Source organism: Mirounga leonina, unplaced genomic scaffold, assembly GCF_011800145.1.
Source record: "Mirounga leonina isolate KUSES-001 unplaced genomic scaffold, KU_Mleo_1.0 Mir_197, whole genome shotgun sequence".
NCBI lineage: Eukaryota > Metazoa > Chordata > Mammalia > Carnivora > Phocidae > Mirounga > Mirounga leonina.
In genome coordinates this window covers 2195827-2219202 of record NW_023270494.1, presented here as the reverse complement: position 1 = coordinate 2219202, position 23376 = coordinate 2195827, and the positions used below count along the sequence as shown (strand labels likewise).

The 23376-nt window shown below is 59.6% G+C and overlaps 1 protein-coding gene across 7 annotated transcripts; it reads left to right on the top strand.

Moving 5' to 3' along the window:
• Window positions 1-1042: 1042 nt before the first annotated feature.
• ENDOV (endonuclease V) lies at window positions 1043-23110 on the top strand. 7 transcript variants are annotated; one of them, XM_035025835.1, is made up of 11 exons: window positions 1043-1273; window positions 1678-1849; window positions 6895-7029; window positions 7294-7333; window positions 8245-8357; window positions 9387-9479; window positions 9652-9720; window positions 9972-10100; window positions 11796-11869; window positions 12629-12687; window positions 23028-23110. In XM_035025835.1, the coding sequence occupies exons 1-11, from the start codon at window positions 1167-1169 to the stop codon at window positions 23093-23095; spliced, it is 1059 nt and encodes a 352-aa protein (XP_034881726.1). In that variant the 5' UTR covers window positions 1043-1166; the 3' UTR covers window positions 23096-23110. The 7 variants fall into 7 exon arrangements, 6 of the variants coding, with proteins under 6 accessions (XP_034881726.1, XP_034881730.1, XP_034881729.1 ...); XM_035025839.1 differs by lacking the exon at window positions 6895-7029; XM_035025838.1 differs by lacking the exon at window positions 9387-9479.
• The last annotated feature ends 266 nt before the right edge of the window (window positions 23111-23376 follow it).

Sequence of the window (23376 nt, the reverse complement as noted above, 5' to 3'; positions counted from 1 at the left end):
GAGCAAGCCCCTGACCTCCTGAAGCCTCGACTTCTCAATGTGCTGTGGTGAGAAAGAAGATGGTGCAGGTAAACGACAGGGCATGGTGCCTGCCGCGCGGTGGGCGCTCGAGGTGGGACTCCTTCCTTCTCCCTGCTGAACACTTGCCCGTCCTTCAAGGCCCCGTCAGTGGTCAAATGCTGTACGCCCTTCCTGAACCTCAGGCGTCCCTCGGTCCTTTCGAGATCTATGTTCAGACTACCGTTCCTACCCACACACTTCTCCGCATCCCCCCGGTAGGATATACAGCATGGGTCGAGCGCCTACACGCCAGCCTCACGGCGGCCTCGTGCCCCCAATGCACCGTGTCTTGCCGGCCCCAGGACCCTTACACGTGCCTGCCCTTGGCCCGCGCTCCTCCTAACTCTCCCCCCCAGACAGGCCCTCCCCGGGGCCAGTCCGGAGCCGGCTGGTGCGTCACTCTCACCGCAGCAGGCCGCCGCGCACCCCGACATCCAGCACAGGCCTGGCACGAGGGGCACGGAGTCCCCCTCCTTCCCTGGAGGAGCTTAGAGCCAAGGTCAGTGTTCCGGCCGCTGAGGCTTTGGGCCCGCCAAGACCCCCGAGTCCGGCCCGGTGAGGGCTGCGTCCTGCTCTCAGAACTCTGGCCCAGGCCCTTGGGCCCCGGAGCACAGTCGCGGCTGCGGCTGACGCTCGGTGACGGGTCCGAGGCCGAAGGGGAGGTCCCGCCCGCTCCTCCCATGCGCCCGGCACCCCTGCCCAGGAGCCCGCCTCGGGCAGCGGCTGACGGCGCCGCGCTGCGAACCGGCTGCCGCCCTCCCCGGCGCGCACCCACACCGGTCTGCGCAGCCCTCGGCTCCGCCGCTCCGCCGTCCAGGCACGAGGCTGCTCTAGGCGCCGCCCGCGCCCTCGAGCCGACGACGACTCCCGCGCACGCGCGCACGCGCTCCTGCAGCGTGCGTCCGGACGTGCTGCTCGGCGGCTCGGGTCGCCGGGCGGGGGCTGGGGGCGGCGAAGGCGGGGAGGAGGGCTGAGGGGGCGGGGCTTCCAGCGAGCCTCCCGCCACCAGGCGGCGGCGTCTGGAAACACACAGGTCGGACCCCGAGCTGCAGCCAGCCCTCCAAGGCCACGAAGACGACCGGGCGCCTGCGCGCAGGCCGCCGGAAATGACGGCAGCGGGAAGTGACGCCACCGGAAGGGGCGCTTGGGGGCGCGCCATGGCCCGGGAGGCGGTGGCGTGGCCGCCTGAGGAGACCCTGTCGCTCTGGAAACGGTAATGGGGTTGGCTGACTGCCAGGTGTCGGGGGCTGGAGGGACTTTGGGGCCAAGGGGGCCTGTCCCGCTTCCGGCGCGCGGACGAAAGGGCCTTCGGGAGTTGTAGTCTGCGGGGCCAGCCGCGCTCGCTTCCGGCGCCGGGTCTCGGAGCGGCGGGAAGGTGGGGGCGGGACCGTGGACGGGGTGTCCCCGAGGCCAGGCTTCGCGGGGAGGGCGGGCGAGACCGCGGAGGGCGTGTCCCCGGGAGGAGGGGGTGAGACCGTGGAGGGGCGCTCACGGGCCGGGCTCCCCGGGAAGGGGGTGGTGGGAGCGGGAGTGCCCCCGGGAAGAGCCTCAAGCTCTCCTCCCCCCGGGCCCGGACGTGCGGGGTCGGGAGGTCCGCTGCACGTGTGTCGCCCTCAGGGAGCAAGCCCGGCTGAAGGCCCTCGTCGTGGACCGGGACACGGAGGCGTGGCAGCGGGACGCCGCCTTCTCGGGGCTGCAGAGGGTCGGGGGCGTGGACGTGTCCTTTGTGAAGGGCGACAGCGTCAGCGCTTGTGCCTCCCTGGTGGTGCTCAGCTACCCCGAGCTCGAGGTAACCGCGGGGCGCCCCGCTCTGGCTGGGGCATCGGGACGGGCCCGCGTAGAACCCTGCTCCTCCTTTCGTAGGATTTCCCTGACTGGGTTGGGAAGCTTTTGAAGAAGGAAGGGGGGGCGTAAAAACTAAAAGAGATCCTGTGACTCAAAATCTGAATTAACTCCTGTCTTTACTTCAAGCTGATCGCCGCCCTGGGCTTCCGCAGCAGCGCACCCCGAATTGCCCAAGCTGGAAATCCCTGTCTCCCCAGAGAGTCATTCACACATTCAGTTCTGTTCTGTCCCACACTAGCTCCATTTTTGCAGGAATCTGGCCCCCTGTCTGCGTCCTCACGACTGTGGGGATGTGCCCTGTCCCCCCTCCTGCAGGTGACCGAGTAGAAGCGTCACCGGGTCTTCTGCCTTCGGGACTGCCCTCTGTGGCCTCTTCTCCATGCTGCCAGCAGAGCGATTTTCCTAGAAAGTAGATGTGGTCATGCCACCATCTAGTTCACTTAGAACACTTCAGTGCCCATCCTGCGATTTCATGGAAAATGGGGTTGTCCTTGCTTATGAGTGTAAAGACCCTTCGGAATCGGACCTTACCGAATGTCAAGCCATAGGTTCGACTCTCACCAACCCCCATTCCCCACCCTGGAGTACTTCAGGTTCCTCAAACATGCCGTGCTCTCTCTGCCTGCCTGACCTTTGCACTGATGTTTCCTCTCCTGGCTAACCCCTACTCACCTCTCAGGTCCCCCAGTAAGCACCCCCCCTCCCTGCAGGACCAGGAAATACTCAGTACCCTCTCTTTCCCCTTTACTACACTGGGATGGAATAGGTGGGTCTCTCTGCTTCCACAGTGATAGGAACCGGGTTGCCGTGCCCCCCAGCTGTAGCTGTGGGAGCTTGATGCCTGCCCCATGGAGACACTCAGATAGATACGTGAACGAGTCAACAGTATGCCCGTGATTCGTTTGGGGTCCACAGTTCAGGAAGCCTTGACTAAAGAAGAACTTGACAAGGAAACCTTTGCTCTGCAGCTCAGAGGTTTTCCCTCCCTCGTCTGCCTGCTCCTAAAGACCGCATTTTCCTGCTTCAGTGTCTTTGTGCTTTAATTGGAAGACCCTGTTAGTCAAAACTCAGCAGAAATGTACTGAGCGCCTGCTGTGTGCTGAGAGTGGGATCTAGGGTGGTAGTGGAACCAGAGTCCCTGCCCTCACAGGTCCCCTGGTCAGTTTGTAGGATGGCCTCGGGGATAAGGCCCAGCCTCCGGAGCCAGACAGCCTGGGTCTTTACCTCCCCTCTGCCACTCCCACTTCACCCCCCTGGGCCTCTCACTTCCTCTTTTCTAACTTGGGGACAGTGACACTGTTGAGAGCCAGCTCAGTTGTGAGGGATAAATGAGATCATGCATGGAAGGCAATTAGTTGGCACATGGTAAGCTCTCAAAAAATAAACATTAGCTAGTTTCTCACTTTTCAAGACCTAGTTCACATAGTCCCATCTTTGTTCTTTCCCCTCGATGCAGGATTAACCCCCTCTCATCCCTGTCCATGGTGTCTTTTTCATGCAGTGCTTTTTCCATTGTAATAAAGTTAGCGCACTAATGGGGGCTTCTCAGGGGTGGGGTGATCCTCTTGTAACCCCAGCACAGAGCAGAGTGCCTGCTGCTTGGATGGACTCGGTGTTCATTGTCCTGTGCTGCGGGAACTTAGACTAGGAACGGGGCTTGGGCAGAGTCTGGTGGCTCCCAGAAGCTCCCAAATGCCTGATCGCAGGTCTGCCCAGTCAGTCTCCTGGAGGTGTATACAAATCCCATAGGCAAATCCAGAGATAGAAAATAAGTGCCTGGTCGCTGAGGGCTAGGGAGAAGGATGGATGGAGTGTGACTGCAAATGGAGGCAAGATTTATTTGGGAGGGGGGCGGTCATGAAAATGTTCTAGGATCGGATGGTTGTACAACTCTCTAAATAAAAAACATTGAAGTATGCACCTCAAACAAGTGAACTCTATGGTAGTAAATTCTACCTCAGTAAAGTTTTTAAAACATACATAAATCCCAGAGCCCCAACTCATTTCTGGAAAGAAAAAAGAATCTCCCAGGAAATCTGCTTCTTTAAATAAGCGTCCCTGTGATCGCTCAGCAGAGCCAGGGTGGGAAGCGCTGGTCTGCCTTCCATGCAGCCAGGAATCCTTTCCTCAGCATCCCTGACAATTGGGGGCCTCACAGCAGAGCCCATTCCGTGGTTCGACGCCTGGTTAGTATGTTCTTTTCTACAGGAAGCTGAAATGTTTGTGACTTCTGCCCGTCGATTGTGCCTCAGGCAGCAGAGTGCAGAACAGACCTTTCCCGCCTTCCTCCATGTCCACCCTCCCACTCTCTGAAGACCACTCTGTGCCTTCCGTCTGTCTGCTCTGCTCTGTCCTCAGAGGCTCACTGGTGTGACTTCCAGCTTCTTCCCTTGCTGCTGGCCCTCCGGGATGCCCGCAGTTAGCAGGGTCCGTCTTTGCGTCAGGCACCAGAACTGAACCGAGTTCCATCCACGTTCGGTGGGTCTAAATGCACCGAAGAGACTGAGGGTTTAGGAGCCACGTCACCCACTTGGGTGGAACCTGCAGATCTTCACAGAGATTGACCGTCCGGGCCGTGCTCACACAGCCATTACACAACCGAGTTTCTCTTCTTTTTCCAGATTTTTAACGTGGAAATGTGTAAACATTGAAACATTGGAAGAATAACACGTTGAACACCCGTGTACCCTTCTGCTTAGATCCAACTGTTGCCAACCGAGTTCTCGTTTTCTTTTTTTTTTTAATTTTTTTAAGGATTTGTATTTATTGAGAGAGTGAATGATAGAGAGCATGAGAGGAAGGAGGGTCAGAGGGAGGGAGAAGCAGACTCCCCGCCGAGCAGGGAGCCCAACGCGGGACTCGATCCCGGGACTCCAGGATCGTGACCTGAGCCGAAGGCAGTTGCTCAACCAACTGAGCCACCAGGCGCCCTTGAGTTCTCGTTTTCTGTGTGTGTGCGTGTGTGCGTGCGCGTGCGCTGAGGGATCCGCACGTGTCAACAGCTCACCTGGGAGCACCTCTGCAGGCCTGTCTTGGGAGGGACCTACGTGATAGCCACAGTCCCGTAGCACCGCCTGGATCCCTGTCCATGTCACGTTTCCCCAGTTGCCTCTTGAGCTGGTTTTGCTTTCTGATCGTAGAGGGTGGACGTATGGTGCACGCCCACTGCTGCCCTTGGGTCACGTGGACTCTGGGCGGGGGTGCCCCTTATGGTACCTGTTTCCTTTACTCCTTTTCTTTCAGATATTTCTTGAGCTGACTGTTCCAGGTCCATTTCTCCAAGTTGACAGCTGGCTTTTTGAATGTGTGGGGTCAGATTTCCCTTCTTTCTGGAACGTTTCTTGGATTGAGGCTTTAAGTGCTCTGTTGAAGCAGTCAGCCCCATCGCCCTGTTTTTCTTCTTTGGCCTTGCTCTCTGGCTTTTCTGGCTCTCTGGTGTTTTTGTTAATGTCCGTCCTGAGTGTTTAATTTTTGCCTTGTGCTCTCCATCTGCATGTAGAATGGTTCATTTTCCTCCGCCGCTGCACAGCTGGTTGGCAGCATTTATTTAACGAGTCGTGAGTTGGGTCATTGCTGTCTGAGTTTGCACAGCCTTCAGTGTGCATGGCAAGTCGTGTTTAGACAGGTGTCTGGAGGGCCGGGGCTTTGGGTGGCTGGCTGGGTTTCTCATCGTGAGGGACGGGGAAGTGTAGTTGCTCCAGTAAGCGGTGTCCTTTTCTGAGTTGACCATGGCCGGCATGCCTTCCGACTCTTGACACTCTTGTTTCTGAAGAGCCTCGCACTTCTGGCCTCATTTTCTTCACCACAACCCTGCAGGGCTCCCCTGTTTCTCCCCAGAGGCCGAGTCTTCCTGCAAGGCCCCTGCTGGTCCCATGTCCTCCCATGCCTCTTCCCCCGGGTCCCCACTGGCCAGGACTGCCTACGGGTCTCATTCCGTCTGTTCCCCAGCACCGGCCCTCCCCCGCCAGTCCCCACCTGTCCTTGCCCAGCCCAGATCTAGAGCTGTCTGCTGTTCCAGGCTGTTCACTTCCCCACGTAGGTGCACGTGGATGGTCGTAATAGGCTCCTCCCTGGGTCATGCCGTGGACGTGGTGTCCGCGGAGCTTTATGCCCTCTCCTTGTGGGTCTCTGGTCTCTGGAGCTTGTGCGGACAGATTCAGATGTAAGCAGCCATGATCCTGTGAGAGCTCAGGCCACATTTGAGCTTCGTGGGGCTCTGTGCTCCAGCCACTGAGCTCACTGTGAATCCATTTCTCTGCTCTGTCTTCAGATGAGACCCTGCCCGCTTTAGGTCATTGGCAGTTGGATAAGCTTCCTGTGAGTCCATGATCAGGATGCTGGAGTCACAAGCCCCCACCCTCATGTTTGGGGAAAGCGGCCTCTTCTCTGGGGCGTAAGCACTTCGAGCCCAGCTTTGGGGTGGGGGGTTGAAGGTGTGGTTTGGAAGGCCCCAGGGCTCTTTGCTCTGGTGGCCTCACAGTCTCTCTTTAGATTGTCCTGTCCCTTGGGACCCAATTTCTCTTTCAGACCATCTAGCTCTGAGAACCCGCCTGTCCTTTTCTGGATTCTTTGAAATTTCTTTTCATAGAGCCGGGTTTGCCTTTCTTGTGGTTGTAACCCTGTGAAGACCTGGCCTTTCCTTCTAATGGGAAACAGTGACATCCTTACTCTGGTGGCACTTCACACACATGCTCTTGTGCTTTTTCTTCTCTGAGCCTCCCAACAGCTGACAGCCAGGTGTGGGGTGGGCAGAGGGGACCCGAGCAGGAGGGCCTGGTGCGGGAAGTGTGTGAGCACCTTTGAAAGGCAGCAGGCTGATTCCCTGCCACCCATTTGCAGGGTGATCACCTTGTCACCGAGCACTCTCCCCCAGATAGGTGTGGCTTGGGGGGTTGCTGGGAGATGGGGAGGGAACTGGCAGCACCACGAGGCCTAAAGGACGAAGGGCCAAGGGCCGCGCCCCCCTGTGACCTGGGTGCCCGGTGACAGGTGGTGTATGAGGACTGCTGCATGGTTAGCCTAACGGCGCCCTACGTGTCGGGCTTCCTGGCCTTCCGAGAGGTGCCCTTCCTGGTGGACGCAGTGCGGCGGCTGCAGGAGAAGGAGCCCCGCCTCGTGCCCCAGGCAGGTACCTTGACTCCAAGGAGAAGGGCCCTCGGTTTCCACCCAGGAGGGAAGGCCTCGGCCGGCCGCATCACCCACCTCACGGGGAGACCTCTGAACTCCCTGGAAAGGATGCACTTTTACCTTGAGGAGAGGGATCAGATTTTCTAAAAAGCCGCCCGCGCCCCCCAGAAGTGGCAGTCCCACCCCCCTTGATCCGGGATGCCCTGGTCTGATGGGCGGGGGACAGTTCGGCTGACTGACTTTCACCTGTGGCTCTTCCAGGTCCTCCTTGTGGATGGAAATGGGGTTCTCCACCACCGAGGTAATCCTGCTCCCAAAAGACAGGGCCCAGGAGGGGGCAGTTCTGACCAGTGTCCTACCGGAGTGCCTGCACCCTGCCCCGGGCCCTCTGCTGCAGGCCTGGCACTGGCCACGCTTCCCTGGGCTTGATTTCATTGTCAGGACCCCGCCCAGGAAAGAATCCTGCTTCTTGTCACCCCCGCCTCTTTCCTGCCCGCCCATGAAGCCTCCCCTAGCACTCCATGCTGGCCAATCTCAAGCGCCCTTGGCCAGTTTGGTCCTGACTGCTGCTCAGATGGCCTGTCCCACCTCGTCCACCTTGAGTAGTGACAGGCCCTCGATGGAAACCAGACGGGTGCCATTCCCCGCTGGCGCTGGGAAACTTGCACCCACCCGGGCACTGGGACACTGACCACAGAGAGAGTGACCGAGGGAGAGGAGAGGTTTCACCCTCAGACACAAGCCTGGGGGTGGGGCAGCAGAGGGACCTGGTAAGGCTGGCCCTGGGACCCGTGGGTGCCAGCATGGGGCCTGGCCCCAGTCATTGTATATGCACTGCCCCGCAGGAGCCCCAAGGATGTGTTGGGAGGGTGACACAGGCCTGATGGCAGCTACAAAGGGGAGAAGAGGATGGAAAGTGCCAGAAAGAGGAGAACCAGTATGAAGTATGCTGAACTAATCAGGCTCCTGACCTGGCCAGGGGGAAGGAGGCATCTTCCACCCCAGCCTGACAACTGTGAAATTGGGGCAGAGGGCTGCGTCCCGGGTCAGGCTGGCTCTCCCAGTCCTGTCTTTCCAGTCCTCAGTCCGCCGACAGGCCTCTGTTTACCTGGGAAGATTCGGCGGGTTCTGGTTTGTCCTCTGTCTCCACACCGTCTCTTGACTACTTGGCTCACTGCCCCACCAGCCCAGCCTCACTCTCTGCCCCTGCAGGCTTCGGAGTGGCCTGCCACCTTGGCGTCCTCACAGACTTGCCCTGCGTTGGGGTAGCCAAGAAACTCCTACAGGTGGACGGGCTAGAGAACGACGCCCAGCACAAGGAGAAGGTGAGGGATGGGGGGCGACCCCCTCACAAGGGGGAGGTGAGGGATGGGGGGCGACCCCCGCACGAGGGGGAGGTGAGGGATGGGGGGCGACCCCCGCACGAGGGGGAGGTGAGGGATGGGGGGCGACCCCTGCACGAGGGGGAGGTGAGGGATGGGAGTGATGTCCTGCACAAGGGGAGGGCACAGAGAGAGCCTGTGGGGGAAATGCAGGCTCAGACAACCCCACAGACCAGCCCTGGCCTGCTGGCGCTCTCACCGTCCTGGCTCCCTAGCCCAGAGTAAGAAAGCCCCACCTTTCTCTGTGCATGCCCTGCGTCCCCTGTGGGTCTTGGGTCATGGCAGCAGATGGCCAGTCTGGAGGAGTGCACTCCTGTCTGAGCTCACCCAGCCTCCTGGGCGCATGCTTGCCACTCCCATACCCACTACCTCTGGGCTGCTATGGCGACCCATGTAGGGCAAGGGCCCGCAGTGACTGGGGACAGGACATTTGGGAGCCTGTGGGACCCCAGTCCAGGGCCTGCAGCTTGGTGCTGCCTGGCCTGCCTCAGAGCTTCCTCGCCTCACCTTCTCCCAGCATCTCCCTCCTTTGGCCCCTTCAAGTCTGGCGTTGAGAACGTGACACCCCACCCCAGAGGGACCCAGTGACGCGTCCGGCTCTACCGCTGGATGGCTGACTCTGAGAGCAGTAATCACATCTGTCTCGTTCCTCCGGGCAGACCAGTGTCTGCACAAAACAGTTGTTGGTGGAGTTGGAGACCAAACTTAGGTGGCTCTTGAGTCACTCAGTGGACCAATCCCCGCCCCTAGAAAGACTTTGTTGGGTTGAACCAAACATCCTTAAATTCCTCGCAGGAGAGAAAGAGGCAGGAAGTGGTTCCGGCCCACGGGAAGCACCTGTGTGTCCAGCGGTCAGGTTGGGTGGGCAGGCGTGCACCGGGCCTTCATCCCAGCCTGGCCCCTCCACCCATCGGCCCTGGGGCCTAGGTGGCCTGCTGCCCCTTCTCCAGGCCCCGGATTCCTCATCCGCAGAACAAGGAAGAGAAAACTGAGTTCCAAGGGTCTCATCAGGGTCGGACAGTGCTGGGGGTGGCCTCCTGGACGCCAAGTCCGCTCACGGGACAGGTGTGCACACAGCCAAGGCCGCATGGCTTCACAAGGGCTGCAGACCATGTGCAGACCTGGGCCCTTCGCTCTCCTTGCCTAGCGGCTGCTCGGACTTCAAAAACTAACAGGCCTGCCCTCTGCCCTCCACTGAGAAAAGACTTTTTCCATGTTTTTTCTTCCCGTTTTCCAGATACGACTTCTGCGGGCTGGAGGAGATTCATTTCCTCTGATAGGAGGCTCTGGGACTGTCCTGGGCATGGTGAGTGGCCAGGGGCCTGCACCCCTGGGGGTGGCACCCGCAAACACGCGTGGAGGTGTTCATGCACTCCAGACCCTGTCCACTCCCCCGCCCCTCTGACTGACCCAGGGTGTGCCCTGCGCCCCAACCCTTGGCTGTGACGAGGGGACCTCTGGGCTGCACTCACCACAGCCTGCCGCCGGCCGGTTGTCAGTCGTGGAGTCCCCCGGGGCTGGCTCTACCGCGCTCTGACTTTGTCTTCCTTGTCCCAGGTCCTGAAGAGCCACAAGCACAGCAGCAAGCCCCTCTACATCTCTGTGGGCCACAAGATAAGCCTGGAGGCCGCCGTGCGCCTCACTCGAGGCTGCTGCAGGTTCCGGATCCCAGAGCCCGTGCGCCAGGTGGGTGGGCCACATGCGCCTTCTGCCCTTCCCTCACCACAACTCCTGTGGAAGGGCCTGGTTGGGCCCCGCTGGGCTCTGGAGGGAGGAGAAGGGGGGACCAGAGCTGATCCTGGGGCCCTGCCCTGCGTGGGCCCTGGGGCCTGCTGTGCTCCTGCACGCAGCTTCAGCCTCCTGCACCCCATACTGGGGTCATCGGGAGCATCAGCTGATGTCAGCTCGGGCGGCAGAGTGGCCTGCCCACCCCTGGTGAGCCCCTCAGTGCCTGACCTGCCCAGCTGGCCTGGGAGCGAGCCCGCATCCTCTGCTGGGGAGGCCCCTGCAGGGCTGCAGGTGGTGCTGAGGAAGGCTTGTGCTGGACCAGTCATCAGTCAGGAGATGGCAGAATGTGGCCGGGCCAGGCCCCCAGCACCTAAATTGGTGACGGTGGGGGTTGGGGGGAGCAAAACTTTGGGGAACAGGTTGTCTCGGCTGAAAAAAAAACTCAGCCTCTTGGAGATAGAACTGAGCACAAGCTGCCCAAGGGCCTGCATTGGTGGGCTCGGTGGTGACAGGGCATCACCAGTCACAGGTAGGTGTGTGTCCCAGGGAAGCCCGTGAGAAGCCGTCCTCAGGAAGAGACCAGCCAGAGGAGGGAGAGAGGCAGTCCAGCCTCAAAGACCCACATCTGTAAAGGCCCTGGTGCGGAAATGAATCTGATGCCGGCAGGAAAGTCAGAGGAAGGGGCGGCCAGAGCCAGGGCCGGGGTGGCGCAAGGCCCTCAGCAAGGCTTCCTCGCAGGGACCTGGGTGTGAGTCATAAGCAGTGGCTGTGGGCAGTGTGGAGGAGCTGGGGGAGCCCGTCTAGGCAAGAGGTGCTGGTCTGTGCTGTCCAGCCCTGGCCCAGGTTCCTGGCGCAGTGCTGCCGTAGGACGGGAGGGCGGAGCGCCTGGAAACCTCCCTGGTGCCTGCTGCTTCCCCCGTCTCCCCATGACCTGCGCTGGGTCAGCTCGAGGTGACTGGGCCCAGGGGCCCCAGCCAGATGCTGAGAGCCGGTCCACACAGCTCAGCACGCCGGTGACGCCCTGGCTGTGCCTCCCTGCTGCTGGCGGCCACCACCACCTCCGGGGCCCCGGCCCCGCCCCCGGCTGCTGGTGTGCAGGCTGGCCTGCAGGTGGCGGCAGCAGCCGTTGCGTGGCTGTGGCTCAGGGCCGTGAGGAGCTGGGCCTCTAGGGGGTGCCTCCAGGGTCCTGCTCTGGCCCGAGCCCCTCTCCCTCAGGTCTGCCTGGATCCTGTCCATTCCAGTGACTTCGCGGAACCTTCTGGCGACACCTCCCTGGGGAGGGGGGTCTTAGCCGACACGAGCCAGGGAGTCAGGCCAGCAGCCGGGCCGGGGCGGACCCTTAGAGAACAGGGCTGGAACAGAAGCAAAAGCTATGGAAGCACAGGCCACGAAGCCAGCGAGAGCCGAGTGGCCCCACTGGGTCCCGGGGACAACCCAGGGCCTCCCGCTCGGCCTGTGCCCTCGGGCCCTTCAGGGACCTGCCATTGTGTCACCCACGGGGCTGCGGCTGAGGCCCCGAAGGCTGGGCCTGTGACAGCCCAGCATTACCTCTGTGGCTTTCTCCGGGAAGCAAGAGGGTTTGCGCCAGGCTGTTGCGGGCGTGGGGGCTGATCTAGAGGCCACCACCTCTCACGTGAGCCCCCCTCTCCTCAGGCTGACATCCGCTCTCGGGACTACATCCGCAGGACCCTGGGAGTCCCCGGGCCCCCCGCACCAGGGCAGGAGAGGTGAGTGCTGGGGGCACTCAGTGGCGGTGGCAACAGCGTGGGGCCGATCGTGGTGGGGCCGCCTCCCTGCGGGGCTGGGTGGAGGACGCGGAGTCCGTGGAGGGGTGGTGGAGCCAAGGCAGCCGGATGTGGGGCCTGGGCTGACCCCAGGCAAGTGGGAATTCCTGAAGCCCACCAGGGCTGCCCCCACCTGCCTTGTCCACTGCCTGCGTGGGGCTGGGGCGTGGGCTCCACAGGAAGGCGTGGGGGTCAGATGGACCCGGTCCTTATCCTGGGCCTGCACAAGGCCATGGCTGTGACACTCTCCGGGCCTCGGTTTCCTTATCTGCGTGCCAGACAGTCATTCTTGTCCTGGTAGGTTCTGGTGGCAGAGCCCAGCACGGATGGTCACAGCCAACTGTGGCTGGTTATTTAACCCTGACAGCACCTTGCCACGAGACAGACACCGTGGCCCACTGTCTATGTGTGGAACAGGCGTGGCATTGACGAGCCCCAGAGAGGTTACTGTCTGCTTTTCCTCGAGCTCCTTTTTCCTCTAAGTCGAGGGCCATCCTAGGCCCAGCTAAGCTGTTTTGAGAATGGGTCTCCCCACAACTCCCCCGGGGTTAGGGGCTGGCCAGCTGGAGTGTATGCAGCCCTTGACCAGCAGGATCTGCCCCTTCTCGAATCAGCAGCAGCTTCCAGGCACCACCTGGGGAGCAAGGGGGACGCCGGGCTGGCTCTGCGTTTGATACTGCCCCTTCTTGATGTCATTACCAGGAGCCAGAAGGTGCAGAGGCCAAAGCTATGTCCTCAGGAAGGTTCGGAAGAGCCGGAAGGTGAGGGCAGGCCCCCCGAGGCCCACAGCTGAGGCCCCAAGACACTGGAAAGGCCAGCAGTGGCAGTGGGGAGCTGAGCTGGACATGGCAAAGAGCTCAGGCTGCCGGACTTCCCGCCCCTGCCTGGAGTAGTGACTGGGGGCACGGTCCCCCCAGTAACAGGTAGAGCGCCCAGGCCCCAGCACACGGTGGCCGCACCACCCACGGGGACGGCAGCAGGCTTGGCCCCGCTGGGATGGGCCCGGGCAGCGGCCCCTCCTGCTCCGAGGTCTTGGTCACGAGACTGTCAAGAGCTCCGCACGAGACAGATCTCACACCACAGAGCACCAGCCCCAGAAGGAGCTTGACGTTGCTTTCCCAGGAGCACGGGAAGGGTATTTAAGGTTCATGAGGATTTTCTGATGTGTTTTGTTTTTTTCTAAAAGTGCCCAGGTGGGCTTAAGACTACCAGACTACGTGTCCGTCCCCAGCTACTCGTCGTCCGTCTGCTCCTTCAGCACACACCCTGCTCCTTTTTTTGCTTTTGCGCTTTTATTTTTCCAGAGTTTATTTTTATTTGTATTTAAAAAAAAATTTTTTTTTAAAGATTTTATTTACCTGACAGATGCATAGAGAGCACAAGTAGGCAGAGTGGCAGGCAGAGGTAGAGGGAAAAGCAGACTCCCCTGCCGAGCAGGGAGCCCCATGCGGGGCTCAATCCCAGGACCCTGAGATCATGACCTGAGCCGAAGGCAGCTGCTTCACCGACTGAGCCACACAGGCGCCCCCAGAGTTTGTTTTTAAACCAGCGGTTCCCCTCATCTCCACCCCTGGCCAGTCAGCCATACTGAGTGGCCTCTGCCCTGACCCTGGAGGGTGCAAGCTGGGGTGGCCGGGCCTGGTCCCCGGCTGCTCTGCCCGTCTGCCAGCCTGCCTGCTGTTGGCACACTCAGCGATCGGGGGCCCCACGGGGTGGTCCAGGTGCCGGAGGACCAGCGCTGGTATCTGAGGGGAGGGGCGTCGGGCCCTGCCGCTCTGGGAAGCCAGTTGAGGCACGTCCCCTCTAGGCCGGAGTTCTGCTAGCCTTCCCTCGCTGCTGCCCGCCGGGCGCCCTTCCCTGCCAGCCTCCTTACCGCAGGCCCAACCTCCAGTGTGGGGTCACAGCGTGTCCCTGTCCCAGCCGCTTGTCTCAGTAAGGGCTGCAAGTCCCAGCTCGCAGGGGCCATGACCTTAGCCCGCAGCCCCCAGGCTCCCTACACTGGCATTTGCTGAGAAGTGTGATTTTAAGAGGCCTTTCTTGCCATTCATGCTAGTTCTCAGAGAGCTGGTTGTCACGGTTTGGACGACCCTGGGTCTCAGCACTCCCCGCCCCAGCATCTTCTGTTTGTGAGAATTGAGCTCTTCTCTGGGGCCCAGACCCCTGGGAGAAACGAGAGGGGACAGTGAGCAAGGCAGGCTGCTGGCCCCCTTCCCCTCCTGCTCTGACGGTGCTTCTGAGACCCCCTTACAAGGCCAGGGGGCTGGGGGGAGGCTGAGTTGAGCGGCCCCACTTGATGGTAACGGCCCCTGTTCGGGACATCTCAGTAGGAAGCAGGATCGCCCCAGGACAGGTGGAGCTGTAGAGTGCCACCAAGATGCGTAGGGGCTCTCCTCCGTGGCCTGGTGGGATGAGCAGGTGCCAGCATGTTCCACGGCTGCCTTCGAGGGGACTCCTACATGTGGGAAGGAGCACACCAGGTTCCGTCCTCCTGGCCTGTTCCTGCTGCTTCCCCAGATGCCTGAACCCAGCTTCCATTCCTCCCAGTCCTGGGACTGGGACTCACCAGAGCTGGGTGCACAGGGAGCCCCAGCTGCCCTCCTCCGTGGGATCCCAGGCTTCTGGTGCTGTGCCTCTGACTTCAGATCCTGCACCCCAGCATCATGAAAGTGGCTTTCAGCTCACTTCTGCCCAAGGTGGCCCAGTTCTCCCTATTTTGCAACTGAGACACCAGGCTGTCCTTTGGGAAAGCATGATACAACGCCTGATGGAGGTCTGAGGGTATGACCTCGCACTCGGAGCCTGCTTTCTCCCCAGGGTTATAAGCACCCCAGGTTGGGTGGGTTAAGTAGAAGAATATGTGTAGTCTTTCACTCAGCGGTGGACATAGTTCCCCATAAATAAACATGGGTGGGAGGGGCAGCCAGCGCCCCAGCATCTGTCCTGTGTAGTCCTGCCTGAGGTTTGAGGGGCACGGGATCCCTGGGCACAAGCAGACCTGGGTGGGGCTCCTCGAGGGGCAGGGTCACACCCCCAGGAAGCCCAGCAATGGTCCTGGAGGCTGTGAAGGGGGCGGGGCAAGAATGGGCCACATTGCACCCTGGAGCTGGGGCTTGGGCTCCTCTCCTCATCCCTGTCCCCAGACCCAGCAAGGCCCGGGTGAGACCTGTTTTCTGGGAGGAGGATCTGAGGCAGGACGGGGAGCTGGCCGTGGAGTGATGGCCTTGCCCCAGGGAAGGGCATGGGGGTCGGCATGGAGGGTTGCTGGCTCCATGTGGCCCCAGCAGTGCCCAGTTTCTGCCTCCGCCCTGTGGTCTTGTGGACGAGGAAAACCACAGCCCTTGGCTGGGGTCCCAGGCAGCTGCTGCCTCATCCCACCAGCCGGTGTTCCAAGGGCATCGGGGCAACCCAGATGCAGGGGACACTGAGACTCCACCCCAGCCTGCTGCCCAAGCAGGTCTTGCCCCCACCACCACCCCCTAAGCTCTCAGCCCTCCCTGCCTTGGTCCCGGGCTTTCCCTGCCCAAGTGCATCAGGACCTGGAGTGGGGGGGTTGGGAGTGCAGGGTCGAGGCTGGGCCCAGCTGTCCTGCCTGCCTCTTACCAACTGGCCTTGGGCTAAGCCGCATGCAGCCCCAGAGTCCCGTGCGCCATGTGGAGTGGGTGTGGCACAGAGCCCGGCCCCATCAGTCCTGCACAAAGGAAGGTATGGCGTTTGAGGTGGGGCCCATGGAGGCCAGGTTGACGGCCATGTGCCACAAGCCTGTGCTAAGTCCAAGGAGAAGGAGAAATGGGAAGGAAAGGGGTCCCTGTCTCCTCCCAGCCTCGCATGCCACCCCAGGCCCGTACAACGCAAGTCCTGTGAGGGCTGGACAGACAGGACCAGGCCTCCCAGGTCCAGACTGCGGACAGGAGAGCTTCCCTGGGGTGCTGGGAGGCTTGGCGCCAGATTGCAGCAGCGACCCCCAGGGCCCCATCTCTCCAAGGGGTGCAGGCAGATGGCCCTGGCTTCCCCCTGGGGTGGGAGGGGTGCTCAGCTGAAAGCCACTGGCTCCTTGGTCACTGGAGGGGCCAGGTGGGGTCCCCATCCCCCTCAGTGAAGAGCAGGCCAGAGCCTGGAGAGAAGTTTGCAGACAACTTACCTGAGTCGTTTTTGTCTTGAAAAAGTCACGTCACAGAAGCTGCCATTTTAAGCATTTTTTAAAAGTGTACAATTCAGTGGTTTTTAGTATATTCAGAATCTTGTGCCATCAGCACCACTGTCTAGTTCCCGAGCTGCTTCGTCACCCCAGAGGGAACCCCCTCCCGGTGAGCGGTCACTCCCCCTGCCCCGGCAACTGTGGGCGCTGGAGTCCGTGCAGAGTCACGCGGTGTGGCCTTTGTGTCTGGCTGCCCTCACATCTCTAGCCCGAGGTTTTGAGCCCATGACTTTCACGGATCCTCCGTGTGCGGCGGCGAGCGGTGCCGCTGCGTACTGCCCGGTGTGACTCCGCTGTGCGGCTAAGGCACATGTCGCAGGCGCCCACCCGCGCCCGAGTGTGTGGCCTGTTTCTCTCTGTGGCTATTACGAGTAGGGTGGCCGTGCGCACGGGCGGACGGGTGTTTGTATGCACTCGGGTGTCCATCCTCCCAAGTGTACCCCGAGGAGGGCAGTGTCTGGGTCCTGTGGCGGCTGTGTTTACCTTCTGGGGAAGAGCCACGCTGCTTTCCTGCTGTTTTCCACATGCTCCCCAGCAAGGCGCGGGGCTCCCGGGTCTCCCGTCTGCCGCTCCTGCTTCTGGCTGTCCTGGGGGTGTGATAGGCGTTTCCCTAATGACAGAGGACGGTGAGCGTCTTTTGTGTGATCATTGGCCATTTGTACGTCCTTCTGGGCGAAAAGTCTACAGAAATCCTTTGCCCTTTTTGAAATGGGGCTGTCGTGTTGTTGGGGAGCCGTGAGAGTTCTCTCTGTGCTCTGCTTACCAGACCACTCTGGGTTACGTAACTCACTCGTGGGCTCCCTCGTGGGCTCCCTCGACTCTGTGGGCTGTCTTTTCACCCCCTGGATAGTGTTCTTTGTGCATGAAAGCTGTTGAGTTTGATGAAATACAATGTATCTGTTGCTCATCTGTTGCTTGTGCGTTTGGTGTCCTATATTGAAGAAATCATTGCCTAATCCAGGGTCACGGAGATTTCCTCTACGCGAGTTACGGTTTCAGCTCTTACATTTAGATCTCTGACCCGCTTCGAGTTACTGTCTACGTATGGCTCTTCTGGGTCCCTGGCAATTCTGTATGAGTTTTAGGACCATCTTGTCCGTTTCTGCAAAAAGGCAGTTGGACTTGTGAGGGGCACTGCACTGACCAACTCAGGGAGCACTGCCCCCTAGTGGTGCACAGTCTTGCCGGCACTGTGCTCAGGGGCCTTTTCCTTTACTTCTCCGTGAACTTCTGTCCACATCATCGTGTGGTTTTCAGTGTACAAGTCTTTTTTTTTTTTTTTTTTTTTTGAGAGGGCGAGAGGGGGATGGGGAGGAGCAGAGGGACAGAGAATCTCAAGCAGGCTCCACACGCAGCACAGAACCCGATGTGGGGCTCAGTCTCACAACCCTGAGATCATGACCTGAGCTAAAATCAAGAGTTGGACGCTTAACCGACTGAGCCACCCAGGCGCCCCCTCCGTGTACCTGTCTTACTCTTCCTTTGGTTAAATTTATTCGTAAGTGTTCATTCTTTTTGACGCCATTATAAATGGAATTGTTTTATTAACTTCATTTTTGGATTGTTCATGGCTAGCATACAGAAATACCACTGGGTTTTGTGTCTTGTGCTCGGTGACAGTGCTGTAATTTGCTGGCTTGGAGTGTGTGTGTGCGTGCGCACGCGTGTGCACACACATTCTTCAGGGGGCTGTCCGTGTAAGGTCATGTCATGTGCAGATAGAGGTAGCTTTACATTCCCTTCTTCCTTTCCAATCTGAATGCCTTTTCTGTCCTTTCCTTGCCTGGTTGTCCATCTAGGACTTCCGGTAGGATGTTGAATACCAGTGGTGAGCGCAGACATCCTTGTCTTGCTCCTGATTTGAGGAAGAGCGCTCTCAGTCCCCAGTGAGGACGGTGTGGGCTGCAGGCTCTTCACGGACACCCTTTTTGGGTTGAAGGAGCTCCCTTTTGTTCCCAGTCTCTCTGTGTCTTGATCACGAACGGGGCTTGGGTGTGTCCAGCTCTCTCTGCATCTGTCGAAATGACCGTTTTCCTTCACTCTGTAATGTGCCGTGTCACGTGGGTTGATTGTTGTATTTTGAGCCACTCTGCATTTCTGGGATGTATTGCACTTTGTCATGATGTATAATCCTTTTACTATGCTGCTGAATTTGATCTGCTAGTATTTTGTTGAGGACTTTTAGATCGATATTCCCAAGGGTTATTGGTCTGTAGTTTTCTTGTGATGTCTTTGGCTCTGATACCAGGGTAATGCTGGCCTCCAGGAAGAGAACCCATAGCAGTATGGGGTGCCATGGACCCCTCAACCCTTCCAACGGCCAACCAAGGCACGGAGCACAGATCAGAGATGAGGGGAAGAGATAGAGGGTTTCGGCAGTTTGTTGAGAGCCCGCCCACCCTGGGGATGCAGGCATGGATACAGCCAGGGCTTCTCAGAGGGGGCTGGGCTTAGGGGAATAGGGTGCAGGGGTCAGACATGGGCCAGGCTGGGAGTTCAGGGAGACGGGTGGTGGCAGAGAGGTGTCCATGGAGGCAGGTAGAGGGGCTTAGGTGGGGACCTGCCAGCCAGGGTCATTCGCAGGAGACCCAGAAAGCATCAGGCGTGGGTGTGGGGAGGGGGCTTCAGGGGGGCATATCTTGCCCCCCTCCACCCCCACTCCAGGAGCCCTGCTCTCTTACCCCAGCGCAGAAGGGTGTGTGGGGACCCTGAGTGGGTGGTGTCTCAGCTCCCTCCCGCAGAACCTTAAAAATAGGGCTGAGATGATGTCCATCTTCACAGACCACAGCCTGCCCCAGAGCCCAGAATAAGTCTTGAGCCACTCAATAATTCAAGTTGGATCCAAATAGATTTTTCTGTTAACCCAGCAGCCTCTGCGCCCCTTCCCTAGGTCCCCACCCTGCCCAAGGGCTGGGAGTAAGAGGCTCCATGAGGTGGGTTGGCCTGGCCATTGCAGGTCACACTTGGGCCCCTTGGGTCTCCCCACTTTGGGGACCCCAGCCTGTGCACCCTCCCCTCTCTTGGCCCATTCAGGAATGGGAGACACCCAGGGCTGGGAGTGGCCCTTCATGATCAGGCCAAAGCCAGGCTTCAGGGGGGATGCCTGGCCGTAGTCCTAACTGTCCTAAGGACCCCCTGCTCCCACACCCCTACTCTCTAGCCACTTGCATTGGCCCGTTTGAGTCTGGTTTTTAGCCAGGCTCCTCAGCACCTTCAACCATCCCTCACTCCTCTCCCAGGCTCCTGGGGTCCCAACTCTCCGGGGCCCAAAGGCCACCTGGGCTCCAGTCACTGGTGTACACCACCCTTGAGAGTCTGTTTTCCTGCCTCTTCCTGGATGGGGTCTGAAGGGGCTGGACCTAGGCCTTCAGGGCCTGGTGGGAACAGCTGGGGGCAAGGAGCCAGAGTCCTGAGTTCCAGCCCAAGGCCTCTGCACTCACTGGGGGAGGGAAAGTTCCTCACGGACCTGGCCCACCCCCTCCAGGTTTGTCCCAGCCCCAGCAGTCCCTGCTGCACTGCCCTGGCCGGGCCCCGCATGGAGTTTTACCAAATTATTAATTAAAGGCACAGGCATGCGGCAGCGCTGACATCCAAATGAATAGCACACTGGGTAATTAGGCAAGGTGTCATAGAAATGATGGAGCACAGCCCACTATCCCCAATTCACCTCCCCAGGAAGCAGGAGCTACTTCTGGCAGCTTCTTAACACCACAGGCGGCACTGGGGGCAGGGACAGCTGTTGCTTGGGAACAGGGCTGCCCCCCCCCCCCCCCGTCTGATTCTTCCCCATCCAACAGACAGAAGAATGGGGAAGGGGACGGTGAAGATGGGCTCACTGTCCGAGATAGACAGGCAAGCAGACCTAGAGCAACACAGGGAGGGAACGTGGGAGAAGCCAGTGGAGGGCTACCCCGGGGCAGGGGAGGGAGACCTAGGCCAGACTCCAGGACGTGGGGGAGAGCCTGCCCCTGAGGACAAGGCAGCTTCCTAACCCTTCCCTGGGGTTCCTGGGCATTTGTTCACACACACACACACTTTCCTTCCACCCATCTTCTCAGTTTGGCTGAATCCTAATTCAGTGTGTGCATTATTTCTTTGCTCATATTACTCACAGCTGAGTAATGTATTATAATTCCATCTCCTTTCTTGTACAACCTCTTGTTTTTCCTGGACTTAATAACTGCCTCGTGTTTTGGGTTTGGTTTATTTTCTGTGTACCTCTTACTTATTCATCCCCAAACTCTGCAACAAGAATATAAATCTCTGGTGAAAAACAGACCATCTCTGAATTTGTTTTCTCTTGGAGCCTGTGGTAGCCAGCCTCCAAGATGGCTCCAGCGATCTGTGCCTCCTGGGGTCTGTGTGATCCTCTGGCCATGTTGATCACTGGGACTTTTGTCTTGATGGGTCTCTCTCCCATCATTCACTTGGAGGGAAGGCAGCTGTCACGTCCTAAGCTGCTCTGTGTAGCACACATGGCTAGGAAGTGAGCCCACCTGCCGCTCACCGTGTGAGGGAGTCATATTCTAGATGCACCCTCCAGCCCTGGTCAAGCTTCCCGTGTCCACAGTCCTGGCTGTCATCCTGAATGCAGCCTCATGAGAGACTCTGAATCAGAACCAACTAGCCAGTCTACTCCCAGGTTCCAACCCCTCAGACACTGTGTGAGACACTAGATCTTTGTTCTGGGATAATTTATTGCACAGCTAACTCCGAGCCATTCCTCCCTTGCCCACCCTCCTCAATTGCCTCGTACACCTGCTACACATCCATCACCAAGGACCTCTCTCCACCTTCCTCTCTCCCGTGCTGAATCCCCCTTCGTGGTTCCCGTGCAGTCCTTTACCTGGGTCTGCTCCCTGCTAGGAATGGTGTGCAGCATCCAGTGGCTTCTCGAGAACAAGTACGCGAGAGCAACAACCCCGCCCTTGCCCTCACCCAGAAACCTGTGCCCCTTCTGGTCTTCCATCAGGGAGACCTGGGAAAGTGGCTGAGTTTTTGTTTCTGAGGGGCAAGGATACCATGGTGACCTCCCGGTGTCTATCGCCTGCACCGTCTCATTTCATGGTCTGCGAACCTCCGGGACCCTGGAGGGTCCGCCCTTCCCTCTGGGCCTGCTGTGCTGGGGGCCGTGAGGCCACCACTGTCCGTGGTACTGAAGCTGATGCTGGTTTGTCGGCCTGCGCTGCCGGCCGGGATGCTGAGGGGGCCTTTGCCCCACTTCTATTCCTCTCTCACCCTGCTCCCCTCCTCCCGAGGGCAGATGCTGTGCTGTCCTGAAAAATCCCCTTCCCTGCCAGCCCTGGCCCTCTGTCCAGGCCTCCCCTTCCTGCACCAGGCTGTCTTCCTGCCCAGGTGCTCCTCTGTGCTCTTGTGATCAGACCCCACACAGGTTCAGCATATGGGCTCAAATCCTGGGGCCACAGCCTGTAGGTGCTTGAGCTGAGAACCCTCCAGGTTACATGTGGCAGAAACCGCCATAAACCACCGTAAACAAAAACGGGCTTGTTGGTTCACTCCAGGGGCAGAGCTGGCTGTGCGTGGCCTGCTTTCTCCCTCTGTGTGGGTGCTGTTCCCAGGGGGCCTCTCTCCTCTGGGGGCCGGGTGGCTGGCAGCAGCCTTAGGCTTCCCTTCTCCCCTGTTATGCTCCCAGGCAAAGTGCACCCTTCTGTCCCAAAGGCTCCGGCGAGAGGGCCAGGGCCATGCCCCTCGGTTCTGGCTGACTTGGCCCGACCATGCTCACTATGGCGAGGTTGGAGTGGGGGGACCATGCATGGAGCTGGGGAGTGGAGTCAGCCCCAGTGCACCTGTGGACAGGGTTCCTCAGTGGACAGAACCCTGGCACCAGAAGAAGACACACCCAGTTGGGGAAATGGGAGGGGACCATCTCGGGAAGGTGCACTGGCTTCGGGATCTCTTAGGACACTCTGTTCCCAAGGCCCTAGAAAGCATTGTCTCTGCCCAGTGATGCTCCATCTTGTCTCTGGGTAATACTCTTGCAATGCCAGCAGGAAACAGCGTGATTAAGGCTCCATTATTAACTTGCCAATCTTGTTTCTGGGGCACAGACGCTGACGGCTTAGGGGACCTAGTTGGCATATAACAAGGTCTCCATGACAAATTACTTGGGTATCAATTAACTATCTAGGGAAATGTCAAGCAGGATCTGCCATGCTGGTAGCTCGGGATAGCCAATTAACCTGGAGCGGTTAATCCGATCCCCAGCAGTCACCTGCCTCAGCCTCCAGCAGGGCCCAGAATGAAGGAAGGGGCCTGGGGTTCCCAGGGCGGGCGGGGCCTGGCCTCCATCTCCCCAGGATGCGCACCTCTGCAGTCATGCCAGGGGCCCTAGTGCTCTGCTCTTGCCTTGCAGCCTGCCTCTGTCCATCATACATTCCTTTCCATGACGGCCTGCAGGGTCTGCAGGGTCAGGCCTGACCTGGTCACTGCTGGTCAGCGGTGGGACAGACCTTCGAGGGACAAATGTGCATTCAAGGGACCATGATCTGTGTGGTCTCTGTAGGACCCAAGATGCATAAGGGCATCCACAGGGCAGGGTGGAGAGTAGGGTTAACTCTGCAGGGGTCAGGGCAGGGAGGCCAGGGGTCAGGGTGAGGGGCTGGTGAGGGCAGTGGGCAGAGGGCTCCAGACACAGCACAGGCACGAGCCTTGGGCAGTGATTCAGCAGACCTAGCCAAGTGCGGCTCTGCCATTCCGAGCTCCAGGGCTCGGGGACAGTTTCTTAAAAGCTTTTTGGCCTCAGTTCTCTCACCCATAAATGGGGCTGATGATCCCTGGATCCCAGGACTGCCGTGAGAGTACACAGTGCCCCCAGCAGACGTGCCAACTCAGTGCCTGGCCCACAGGGGCGCTGGCTGAGCTTGGCTCCCCTTCTCTGCCCTGCAGGCTACTCACAGGTCGAGGGGCTTGGATGGAGCCCAAGCCCAGTAGAGGCCCAGGAATGGGGAACATGAGGAACGCGGCCTGGGAGGAGGAGAGCGTCCTGGAGCAGGTGGTGTGGGCTGGCCAGCAGACACACAGGCAGACCAGGCCGGGGGGCAGGGTTCAGGGACTCTGGCCACCTGATGTCACCATGCCTTTTGCTTTGTTTTCAGGAACGCCCCCTGGCCGCCTGGGGCTGTGTCCCTCCTGGTCAGGACCAATGAGGGTGCCGCGGCCCATGCTGTCCCCCCACCTGGCCTGCCCCTCTGGTGGAGCTGCCCCCCAACCCGTGATAGCACCCCCCACGTCTACT